Source organism: Mastigoproctus giganteus, chromosome 10 (genome assembly GCF_048544385.1).
Source record: "Mastigoproctus giganteus isolate SK-2022 chromosome 10, ASM4854438v1, whole genome shotgun sequence".
In the NCBI taxonomy this organism is placed as follows: Eukaryota; Metazoa; Arthropoda; class Arachnida; order Uropygi; family Thelyphonidae; genus Mastigoproctus; species Mastigoproctus giganteus.
Window position 1 is genome coordinate 159505770 of NC_143584.1, and position 13152 is coordinate 159518921.

The following is a 13152-nucleotide window of genomic DNA, read 5'->3' on the forward strand; positions in this document are numbered from 1 at the left end:
ACAACCCTGCCAACCTTTGTATCATCTGCAAACTTGGACATTAAGACTGTTATACCCTCATCAATATCATTGATGAATACACAAACAACAATGGGTTCAGCACCGAACCCTGGGGGACTCCACTAATAAGATTAGTACATGAAGAGCAGTGTTCATTAATTACCACTCTCTGCTGTGTCCCACTCAACCATCCCTTTATGCATTGTAGAAACTTGCCCTTAATGCCATACCGCTCCAGTTTGTACAGTAGTCTTCCATATGCAACAGTATCAAAAGCTTTCCTGAAATCCAAGTATATGATATCAAAATTATTTTTTTGCATCCAGTTCCTTTGTGACCACATCATAGTATCCAATCAAATTGGTCCCACAAGACTTCCCTTTAACAAACCCATGTTGTGTCTTAAGTACTACTGCAGTCTTGCCTAGATGATCATGCAATGCTTCTTTAACCAGTGACTCCATTATTTTTCCCGGAACACAAGTTACGCTAACAGGTCTATAATTACTTCTGTCACCTTTTGTGAACCCCCTTTGTGAATGGGGGATACATTTGCAAACCTCCAGTCCATGGTGACCTCCCCTGAGTCTAAGGAAGCTCCCATAATTATGGCTAAGGGTTTGCTTACTTCCTTTGCTGCGTACTTTAATATATTTGGATAGATCCCACCACCCCAGGTGCCTTCCTTATATTTAACTTCAACAATTTCTCCTCCACTTTCCTCTCAGTTATTACAAAACCACTTAGCTCCCTGTTAGAGTTTGATAAACTTCTGGCATTCCCCTCCTTGAATAACTCCTCGTGTGAATGTAGATGCAAAATACTCATTCAGATTATCAGCTACCTGAGCATGATCATCAATAGTCAACCATCTATGTTAAGTGGACCAATCTGATTCATCCCTTTCCTTCTAGAGTTTACATAAGTAAAGAACTCTTTGCTGTTTTTCATTGCATCCTTTGCCAAAGATTTCTCGGAATCTGCCTTTGCCTCCCTAACCTCCTTTGTGACTTTTAGGCTTCTGTGTCGCTTCATAATTTATATCCATTCCATACATTTTTCTTCTCTGCCATGAGCCTCATTAATTCATCTGACATCCATTTAGGCCTAAACCTTGACCAGTATTTCTTAGTTGGTATGATAAGCCTAGTAGCCTCACTGAAAAATTCCCATTAAATCTATCTATATGATGTTAAAAAAATTGTTTTGCATGCAGTTCCTTTGTTACTACACAGTAACTAATCATATTGGTCAGACATGATTGCCCCTTAAAAATCCATGTTGTGACTACAGTATAATTGTATTCCTCTCCAGATGGTCTTTCATTATTTCTTTAACTAATGATTTCATTATTTCCCCTGGAATAGAAGTTAATAGAAGTTGAAATAGAAGTTGATTCCCCTGTTTCTCTTTCCATTCCTTCCTTTAGATTAGATTAGGAAAACCAGTGAATATCCAAAAACCTTGTTTCTGTACTAGGTGCCAAAGAAAAGAGAAGACTAACAGCAATTAAAAATATAATCAGTTGACATTGTAACTTGTGATTAAATTGTAATTTTGAGCCAAATTCGGCTATTATGTATATTTCATTCAAATTCAGTTATTATATGTATATTGTACTAACTGAAATGCTAATGCTAAAAATTTCATTTTATATATAATGTGTTTTTTTTTTTTTTTTTTTTTTTTTCCTGTTTCAGTGATGTTGACATCAATTTTACCTTCAGCCTCCTGGAACAGTTTTATCAAATGGAATGTCAGACACAGAAAGAAAAAGAACAGAACATTAGAAAAGGAAGTGACACCAGTAGTAATAGTGAACAAAATCTTCAGAGAAGACAACAAAAGGTTACTAAAAGAGAGCATGTCACCAAAAGAAATAAGGGATCACAAGGACATCAGGATTTCATCCAGCCCCATGGTGCTATATCTAAACACAGCAATCAAAAGAATAATGATACAAATCCTGAAGAAAATTCTGAAGATGTGATACCTATAAACAGTCACAGAAAGATTGCTCAGAGTGATATTTCTACCAGTAAAGAATTCTTTTCAAAAAGAAACAGAATCAAAATGACTCCAAATAAAAATATTTCGTATCCCCATGGTGCTATATCTAAACACCGCAATCAAAAGAATAATGATACAAATCTTGAAGAAAATTCTGAAGATGTGATACCTATAAACAGTCACAGAAAGATTGCTCAGAGTGATATTTCTACCAGTAAAGAATTCTTTTCAAAAAGAAACAGAATCAAAATGACTCCAAATAAAAATATTTCGTATCCCCATGGTGCTATATCTAAACACAGCAATCAAAAGAATAATGATACAAATCTTGAAGAAAATTCTGAAGATGTGATACCTATAAACAGTCACAGAAAGATTGCTCAGAGTGATATTTCTACCAGTAAAGAATTCTTTTCAAAAAGAAACAGAATCAAAATGACTCCAAATAAAAATATTTCGTATTCAGACCATGCGAGTTCAGAAAGTCGAAAATATCGAATGGGATTTCAAAAGCTTCAAGAATTAACTGATAAGAATCCATCTGAAATTGTGATGACTCTGAACACACCAAAAAGTGGATTTAAAGAACTTCTTAATGCAGATACTGTTAAAAAAGATTCAGTGGCACTAATTCTTATAGTAGCTGAGAAAGCTTGTCAGTCAGTTCACAGAGCCAGTGTAAACAATTTCGTTAGGATTATGTTCTCAAACAAAAAATTCATATTTATTACTTTGCAAAAATATATTGCTTCTTTTATGACCAGGGGTTATTCACAAAGTCATATAGAATCTATCAGTTCCTTAATAAACTTGCTTCTTGAATTTCAACAAATTGTTCCGGCTTCTGCAAGCGAGATAACAACAGTCATTCTCCCAGGTTTAAAATCATTGCTTGAAAAGTTGTATGAGAAGGAACCAGAATTGCCTTTAGATTTTCTGACAAAAATAGATGAGTTAGAAAAAGAGAAAAATGATTTCATGGATCACTATACACTAGAAGGGACAAAATATCTATGTCACAATGAAAATCAACAAATGAGACAACCTCCAAATGATTTTAGAACTATATCTATTCTTCCCTCACATAAAGATATCTATGAAGATATACACCCATTTCTGAGACCTAACATTATTCAAGGTAAGTATATGAATACAGATCATTACTTAGATGTTCAGTTTCGCCTCTTAAGAGAAGACTTTGTTCGACCACTTAGAGATGGAATATTAGAATACTTGCAAAGTAAAAAAGGTGGTAAAGCATTGAAGAAATTCAAAGACATTCGGGTTTATCAAGACGTCCAGATTTTATATCCAGAATTTCATGAAAGGGGACTTCCGCATTGTGTTTTTTTTGATAACAAGTACCTTCCTCGAATCCAGTGGGAAACAAGTAAAAGACTTCTGACAGGATCATTAGTTTGTTTATCTTCAGATGACTTTAAAACTATACTATTTGCATGTGTGAGTAAGAGAAGTCCCGAAAATTTAAAAAAGGGTTTGGTTTATCTGCAGTTTGAAATGGAAAATGTTCTTCCTAAAGCTGAAGAAAATTTTTTAATGGTAGAGACTCAAGCATTCTTTGAAGCTTATCGACATACATTAGCCTCTCTACAAGAGATCACTGAAGAGAAATTACCTTTTACGAAATATATTATTGATGTTGAAAAAAACATCAGTCCTCCTTCGTATTTACATGATGGCATAATGTATGATCTACGACCATTAATGATTCCACTGAATAGAGAACCAAAAACACAAAATGCATTTGATGAGAAAGAAAATTTGAATTCACAGTGGAAGTTTTCTCCAAATTTGGATAATGGACAAGCTATTCCAATTCTGAATGAAGACAGATGGCTGAGTGCAGAAGAATTAGGTATGGATGAATCACAGGCAGCAGCATTGAAATCTTCTTTAACTAAAGAGTTCTCAATTATTCAAGGACCACCTGGAACTGGGAAAACGTACATTGGATTAAGGATTGTTCAGACACTTTTGTACAACTCTGAAAAATGGAGTAATGGTAATAATGAACCAATTCTCATTGTATGTTATACTAACCATGCCCTTGATCAATTCTTAGAAGGTATTTTGCTTTTTACAAGCAGGGTGGTCCGAATTGGTGGGCGTTGCTCAAATCCTGTGCTTGAACCATATCGGTTGAACTCTTTACGACAGGCCCAGAGGGAAAAACGAAATGTTCCTCAGCATATACATCATGCATATTTTGATGTCAAAAATAGACTGAAAGAAATTAAAGAAGCCATAATCAGAGAACAACATAATATTGCAATTGCATCAAAAAGTATTCTAAAAATAGGACAACTTCAGCAATCTATGTCACCTAATCATTATGAGTCATTAAACAAATCATTAGATAAATTAGTGATTGCAGAATGGTTGGGTCTTAATGCTAATATGAATGATGAGCTTGAAAGTATTGTTTCACAGAAACATGAGAACTTTGCTAACTGTTATCCAGATGGAGCCAATCCAGATATGAATAAACAGCATGATCCAGCAATTAATGAAGAAGTTGAGATGGAAGATGGAGACATTGACTATATAATAGGAATGAGAGAGATTGATGAGGATGATAAATTTCAATTTACTGAAGATTCTGTTTTGTTTATGGAAGATGATGGCAGTGCAGAGTGTGAAATGAAAAGCAATGTTAATAGTGAATGGCAGATACAAGGTGGAAAGAAACGCTTCAAAGCATTTGTCAGAAAACAATTATGCCAAAAAGATGTAATGTCACATGTTGAAAGTGAAAATATTGCAAATGTTTGGAAGCTTAATATCAGTGATAGATGGCGATTATATCGCTACTGGCTAACACAGTACATTCGTGATATATATGATTCGCTTTCAACTCTACAGAAAAGCTTTCAAGATGCTAACAAAGAAATGTGGGAAGTTCAGCACGAAATGGATTTATCAGTAATCGTTAAAGCCCTTGTTATAGGTATGACTACTACTGGTGCTGCAAAGTATCGCAGTATTTTACAAAATGTGCAACCAAAAATTGTTATCATAGAGGAGGCTGCTGAAGTCCTTGAAGCACATATTGTAACTGTACTCTCTGCAAATACTCAACATCTTATATTAATAGGTGACCATCAGCAACTTCGACCTTCTCCAATTGTATATGACTTATCAGTGCATTACCATTTAGACATATCATTATTTGAAAGAATGCTTAAAAATGGAATGGACTGCCACAGGTTATCAGTTCAGCACCGCATGAGACCAAATATTGCTGAACTTCTGGTACCACATATCTATTCAGATCTTAAAAATCATACATCTGTTTCTCTCTATGAAAATATCAAAGGTGTGGAAAAGAATGTCTTCTTTGTTAACCATGGCTATGTTGAACAATCTGAAGTAGACTCAAAAAGCCACAGTAATAGACATGAAGCCACATTTCTAGTTGAATTGTGCAGATATTTTTTGCTTCAAGGTTACAGTCCTTCACAGATTACCTTGCTCACCACTTACTCTGGACAACTTTTTCTTTTTAAATCTTTAATGAAACAATCTATCTACAAAGGAGTTCATGTCACATTAGTAGACAATTTTCAAGGTGAAGAAAATGATATAATTTTAATTTCTTTTGTTCGAAGCAATGAAGAAGGTCAAATTGGCTTTCTTAAAACCTCTAATAGAGTATGTGTTGCCCTTTCTCGTGCCAAGAAAGGTCTTTTTTGTATTGGAAACTTTGAGCTTTTGGCTGAAAAAAGTAACCTGTGGAAAGAAATATTAACTGTACTAGAGAAGCAAAATGCAGTTGACACCACTATGAAACTTGTATGCCAGAATCATCCTGATAATGTATCTAATGTTGCAAAAGGAACAGATTTCGAAAATGTTCCTGAGGGAGGTTGTATGCAGCCTTGTGAATATCGACTGGAATGTGGCCACACTTGCACAAGGTTGTGTCATCCATATGATTTGGAACATCAAAACTTTAAATGCAAAAAACAGTGTAACAAGGTATTATGTAGTTTTAATCACAAATGTAAAAAAAAATGCCACATGCCTTGTGGTAAATGTGAGTTTCTTATTGAAAAGACTGTCCCTAGCTGCCTTCATTCAGTATTCATGCCATGCCATTTGGATCCAGAAGAATTTAAGTGTTATGAGAAATGTACAAAATCTCTACCCTGTGGTCATTTATGCTCCAGAAAGTGTGGTGAGAAATGCTCTACAAAATGTGATATCATTATTACAAGGGAGTCACCTTGTGGTCATGAAGTAAAAATAAAGTGTGATGATTCTCTTAAAATTGCACAGCTTCTTTTAAGTTGCCAGGCTCTGTGTAATCAAGAATTGAAATGTGGCCACAGATGTCCTGGGAAATGCAGTGCCTGCTATCAAAGTAGGTTACATGTGAAATGTGAATCACCTTGTAATAAACTCCTTGTATGTGGTCACACCTGCTCAGTTAAATGTGCATGGAGTTGTCCACCCTGTGAACAAAAATGTGAAAATCGATGTTCACATAGTAAGTGTCCCAAGAAATGTGGAGTTCCTTGTGAAGTTTGTAAAGAGAGATGTGATTGGGAATGTGAGCATATAAAATGCTCAACTCTGTGTGGAGAACCATGTAATCGTCTTCCCTGTGATCTTCCATGTAAAAAACAGTTAAAATGTGGTCATCCATGCGTAGGATTATGTGGTGAACCTTGTCCAACTCTCTGTTACACTTGCAATTTTAATGAACTTACAAACATTTTTTTTGGGTTTGAAGAGGAAAAAGATGCTCGCTTTATTCAGCTAGAGGACTGTGGACATATTTTTGAGCTGAGAGGAATGACACAATATATGGAAAGCAATACAACAGAAATACAAATGAAAAAATGCCCTTTGTGCAGGGTTGCAATTCGAAGGAGTCGAAGATTTGCCAATATTACTAAAATATCTCTACAAAACATAGAAAAAGTAAAGCAAAAAGTTTATGGTGAGAAAAATCGTAATTACAACAAATACCGCAGTCTTGTAGCTAAGTGGCATAAATTTATGAAGTTGTCTGAATTAGGAGATTTCTTGCATTCTCTTGATAATGATTTTAAAAATACATGCATTGATATTGATACTTTGCAAAGCATAGAAAACAACATTGTAGCTTTAGAGAAATTTGAAGAAATTTTGATGGAGTTCTCAACAATTATTGGTCATTCTTGGTATAAACCTGAATGTAAAGAATTGCCTTATTTTGTTATAAATAAACCAGTCTATGACTTTATATTTCTAACTGTTAAACGTCTGTTAGAGTTTATAAAAGATAATTTCAGTACATGCAGTGAACAACAACATGAAGATATTGCTTGGGAATTACATCGATTGCAAACCCTCAGTAGTTTCTTGACTTTGGAAAAAAAAAAATCTGAAGGCATCATGAAACCTGAAGTACAAGTAATTTATAAGGAAACCCTACATTTATTAAGTAAGTTTTCACCTTTCCGGGAAGAAGATGAAATGGCTGCAAAATTAGCCATTAAAAGGATAAGGGAGAGTCAAGGATCTGCAATTTTAGGAATAACAGCAACTGAAAAGATCCAAATTTTGGGAGCTCTAAATCTCAAACAAGGACAGTGGTACCAATGCCCCAATGGCCATGTGTATTGTATTACAGAGTGTGGAGGAGCTATGGAAGAGAGCATCTGTAATGAATGCCATGCTCAAATTGGTGGCCAAAATCATTCACTCAGATCAGATAACAGAGTTGCTACAGATATGGATGGTGCACGATATTCTACATGGTCTGAACAAGCAAACATTGCCAACTATGATATCCCTGATTAAGAACAAACCATTAATCAATAGTACTCTAGTGTCTTTCTGTTATAAATCATTTAAAAATATTTTGTAATGCTATTTAAATTTTGTACAAATAATTTTTATGCTCATTCTTTGCACTATAAAATCATGTGGGTTTGTGTTGTAATGTGGAAAATGGCCTAGATTACTGGTATATGCTCATGTGGAAAAACATTTTTTTATGTAGATGATATTTTAATAAGTTATTAATGTCACATGTTTCAGATTTTTCATGAAAGCTGTATGCACATAAAAGTATACTGGATCTGTAAAATTAAACATCCTACTTTAAGAGTTCTACAGACTAAACCACTCATCACAGATTACAAACTGTTGAAAGGTGAATGATTCACAGCAGAAGAGAATTGTGCAGGAAAACCTACACCATCAGAGGTTGACACAAGTTGAAGGTTCAGTAATTAAGGAGGTTGCCATCTAAGGTTACCTCTCTCCTTAATAATAATAATAATAATAATAATAATAATAATAATAATAATAATACAATAATAATATGGATTTAGTTTAACATCAGATTAAACGAACAAAAGTAAAAATGTTTCTTTATTGACATCTGACTAGGAGATTAGGTGAAGAAACTCATACAATGAATATAAATTATTTGTTGAATGGGGAAAAAAGAAATGAAAATATATAAGCACAAGAAAATAATCTATTAATTTGTTTGAACACTTTTGGATCACCACTGTTGAAAGTTATACGATATTTAGTTACAGAAAAATACAAAATACTACAGAATTCTGGAATACCTGTATTAGCTACATGGTGCAAGGAAGCTTGAGGCTTATGCTACACCAGCCAAAAAAAAAAAAAAAAAATCCTGAGTTACCCTGAGAGAGAGAGAGAAGTAGAAGGAAATCACCAAGAAAGAGAAGAATGATGACATCCAGCTCAGAACCCTGGGTGTGCCATACTCACCAGATGTGAGCCCCTGGGGTTATGTATTAGTGATGTTAAACTATGCACAGTTTAACAGGTTAACTATGCACAGCATGTTTCTTGATGATTAAACATGTATTTGGTAAAAATAATATTTATAACCTTAAAAGTCAGCAAAAAAATAATTCAAAATTGCTCAATTTTTTATGCCACATTTATTTTATTATGAACACGATTGTGAAAATTTCATTTTTTTATATCAAAAGCATATATTTTTAATTTTTTTTAAATAACACTCCCCTCTGTACCACTTTTTTATGTTTTTTTTATCCTATCCCTCATTTTGAAGTTTTGAAAATATAGACCATCCAGCTATAAAACAGTGTACTAAAAATGTCTACTATAGCATACAAATTTTCATATAACAGCTAGGATAATTTCATAAAAGCTATAAATTGCCATTATTTATCCCATTTTTATCTATATATATTCCACTATGGCAGTGGTTCTCAAACTACTGAGATCTATGGACCCCTTCAAAAATAAAAAAAAATTGTAGATCCCTATATATAACATGCATATATGATATATCAGGTGGTTGACCAATATATATATATATATATATGTAGGGTTGACCACTGTTTCGCAGACTCCCTGGAATTGGTCTACAGACCCTAGTTTGGGAAACACTGCACTATGGTATGTTATATTTAACAATATAATATATTGTTCAATGTATATTATTTACTAGTTAAAAATTAAAGGTTATTAAATAATTTATTGAAATTAAACATATATGAGCATTAGTTTCATTTTTAATGCCTAATTTTTCCAAATGGAAAAAGGCAGGGGGATCTTATATTGCTTGAAGTTTTTTTAAAGAATGGGTGTAAGGTCAGTTGGTTATCTTGCTTTTTTTTTCTCTTTCTCTCCTGAAATAATATCTAACTGCTCATATCTTTTTTTTTTTTTTTACGTTCAGCTTGTTTTGATCTCTGGATCCATTCAGAAACCATTTTTATTTCAATATTTTAACGCGTTCCTTTTTTTTTTTGTTTTGAAATGCTGTCTTTTTTTTCTTTAATTCTTCACAGTGCAAGGAGTAAAAATTATACATGGAAACTGGACACATTTTTATGCAAAATATATAACAAATCAACGTATAGAATATGTTCTCACAGACAACCATAAAGCCATTTCACTTCACACACATGAAGCCTGTTGATCACATTCAGCTTCGTAACAGTATTCAAGACTTCCTTTGCAGCGTTCCTTACTGCAGTCACAATTTTCGCCATCTCTCTGGCACTCATAAATGGCCGAAGTGCCATTTTCTTTTAACGATTGTTTTAGCATAAAATGCATGGCGGGATCAAAGTGCCATTTTTAAGAAGAATTCTAGACACCCATTTCTTCAGGCAATTTCCACAATGCATGATGGAACAACTGTTCTGTGGAATTCTTTTACATAGAGACATAGGGCTTGGTCATCTCACACGTATACTCTGTGTTTCACCTGACAGTTCGATATCGGCTTGATAAAATAAAAAATGTTCCTAACACCATCCATCATTCTCAGCAAGCATTTCTGACTGAGCATCATCCTTATTTCGGTACACAAAAGCCAACCTATAAAGATAAAGAAGAGAAATTGTCACTAGTATACTTCTTCATAAAACAATTGCCCTCTCTCAACACAGGGAACATACCAATGAGCCTCCTCTTAAAACTTTTTTATAACCCCAAAATCTTACTCTTACGATTTTTTTTTATCTCTCCATGCATCTAATAAGACCTGCCAAATCAAAGCCTTTTTCACTTTTGTGAATCCAATCTCGAGGCGAGTGGACCTAGCATCCACTGAATAGTCCTATCTATTCCACTTGGTTGATCTGCACTTCTTTATTCTTCAATATTATGATCTGGAGGTTCGTTTCTCTGCGTCTCCGTTTCGCGAGAGAGGCTTCCCTGTTCTGTTTCCACTCTTCTATCAGAAGCTGATTTGGGAATTATCGCTTCATTTTGTGATGGGGGAATAAGGGTTACTACAAAAATGGGGTATTAGTCACACGACTACACAAAGTATAACCGCATGAGGGAGTGGGCGCTTGAATGGTTTCAATTGAATCCTCAGGCTGCCTACTCGTCGAACCCCAATCCTGATTCCTATCTGGGAGAGAAGACAACGGAATTGACATGGACAAGCTTATTGTTCAAGTTGGTTGTCATATCAAAGGTCTAGGGTCTATAGATGGGATCCAGTCACCCTCTTCCACCATGGGATCATCATAGACCCATGTTTCTTTAGGCACTGTCTCTGTCTCTGTACACGTCTCACTACCTTCTGATTCTTCTACTCTAAGTTCGAGATAGACTTTTCTATCTACTACCTTCATCAATCTATCAACATGTACAATCTGCTTGTCTTTCGGGGTATTCATACTCTGTATTTCATAGTTGACCAATGAAGGTTGACTGATTACCCGGTAAGGACCTGTGATCAAATGAGCTAGTTTTTTCGTAGCCCCTACTTTCATTTTAGGAGTGAAAAGGTAAACAAGACTTCCTACACAAATATTCTTATCCACAGCTACTGCTGCTCTGCATTGTTCTTGCTTCTGCACTGCTTCCTCTAAATGTTCAGAAACAATTTCATAAGTTCTAATCTGTTCCGAATAATTTTCCAATGATGAATAAGTTTGCCTTACTTTTGCATGCCACAGATCAGATGGCAGCACCAAGTCTCTGCCATAGATTAAAAAGTTAGGCGTTTCCTGAGTAGCCCTGTGAGTTGCAGCATGATACACGACTGCTAGTGGAACCATCAGATCTCAATCTGACTGGGCATTGTTAACCACATGGGACAAAATGTTTGCTGAAGTGCGATTCAAACGTTCAACTTTAGCATTGCACTGGGGGTGAAAAGACGAAGTGTGAAGCTGATGAATATTCAGTTTTTCACACTTGTTGGACCAAGGAAGACATAAAGTTCGTACCTTCATTAGTGAGAATGTATTTAGGTATTCCTATCTCGTAACCACATTAATAAAAGTTGTAGCAACTTCCTCTGCCTTTTGAGACTAGCGGGATCACCTCAGCATAACGAGTAAAATTATCCACTGCTAACAAATATTTATTTCCTCTCAAAGTCAACGGAAGAGGTCTGAGAATGTCCAGGGTCACTCTTACCCAAGGTGAGCTCCACTGGAACTCTCATCAGGGCTGCTTTTTGGCCTTCGGGTTGTAACCTTTGCATTCCATACAAGATGGGCATGACTCAGTATAGTTCTTGACGTCACTATACATGCCTATCCAAAAAAAATCTTTTCTGATTTCCTCCAGTGTCTTCTGTAGTGCCAAATATCCTCCACTGAGAACATTATCATTGCATGATTTCAACACTTCTACCTTCAATCCTGCTGGGACAACTAACTTCATTTGGCCCATCACATGTGGCTCCAGGGTCAGATGAAGTATAGCGGTACAATATTCCTTCCTTATTCAAGTAGAAGGAATTTGGTATCTTCGTTGACGGCTTGTTGGAGTGTACTCCCAACTGTTCAGTTAACCTCTGTAACATGGGATCTCTGCAGGGCCTTAATCAAAGTTCGGGTTTGCTGCTGGGGCATAACCAGTGATTCCGTAGTTACATCGGCCGACATGGGAGCGACTAACTCAGTTGTTTTTGTTACCTTTGACCTTTTCAGTTTTTCCTCTGCCTCTAACACAGGACTCGAGAGAAAATCTGCATTTGAATGTACTTTACCCGGACAGTAAACGATTTTGTAGTCATACTCTTGTAATAACATGTTCCAATGTGCAAGATGGGGTGAGAGATTTTTCAGATGAAGAAGATAACTCAATGTTTAATGATCTGTTATCAGTGTGAAATGGTTGGATACCAGAAAAGGTGTGAACTGTTACTGCGAAAACAATAGCCAAAGCCTCCTTTTCTGTCGTACTATAGTTCAATTGCGATTTCTTCAACAGTCTAGAAGCGTACGCGACTGGCTGCCTTGAATTTTCATTCACTTGTAATTCTAAATATGCAGCAATTGCATAGGATGAGGCGTCAGCTGAAACAACAAAAGATTTAGTGAAATCCAAGTAAACCAACAGAGGAGGGGTAAAAACAGTTTTCAGCCGGTCAAAGGCCTGAGTGGAACAGTCCCAAACAAAAGGGGTTTCTTTCTTGGTAAGCTGCGTGAGAGGATGGGCAATTTCAGCATAATTTGGAATGAATTTCCTGTAGAAACCTGCCATTCCAAGGAAAGAACGGACCTGTTTAACTGTCCTTGGAAGACGACTATCTTGAATCACACCAATGTTATATGGGGCCAGGTGAATGCCTTCCGAACTGACTTAAGTGGTCAAGATATTTTAACTTCTTTCAGAAATTCAAATTTCTTAGGCTTCAGT

General features: G+C 35.5%; 2 protein-coding genes across 2 annotated transcripts in view; one reads left to right on the forward strand and one right to left on the reverse strand.

Moving 5' to 3' along the window:
• The window catches only part of LOC150079416 (NFX1-type zinc finger-containing protein 1-like), a 77230-nt gene extending 69409 nt beyond the window's left edge, over nt 1-7821 (forward strand). Inside the window, exon 3 of the mRNA XM_090383059.1 lies at nt 1701-7821. Coding sequence (XP_090239185.1) covers nt 1701-7821 — 6121 coding nt within the window. The remainder of the gene's footprint in view (nt 1-1700) is intronic.
• Nucleotides 7822-10958: 3137 nt separating this feature from the next.
• On the reverse strand, nt 10959-11558 carry LOC150079417 (uncharacterized). The gene has a single exon (XM_090383060.1). The coding sequence runs from the start codon at nt 11556-11558 to the stop codon at nt 10959-10961; it is 600 nt and encodes a 199-aa protein (XP_090239186.1).
• Nucleotides 11559-13152: the final 1594 nt, after the last annotated feature.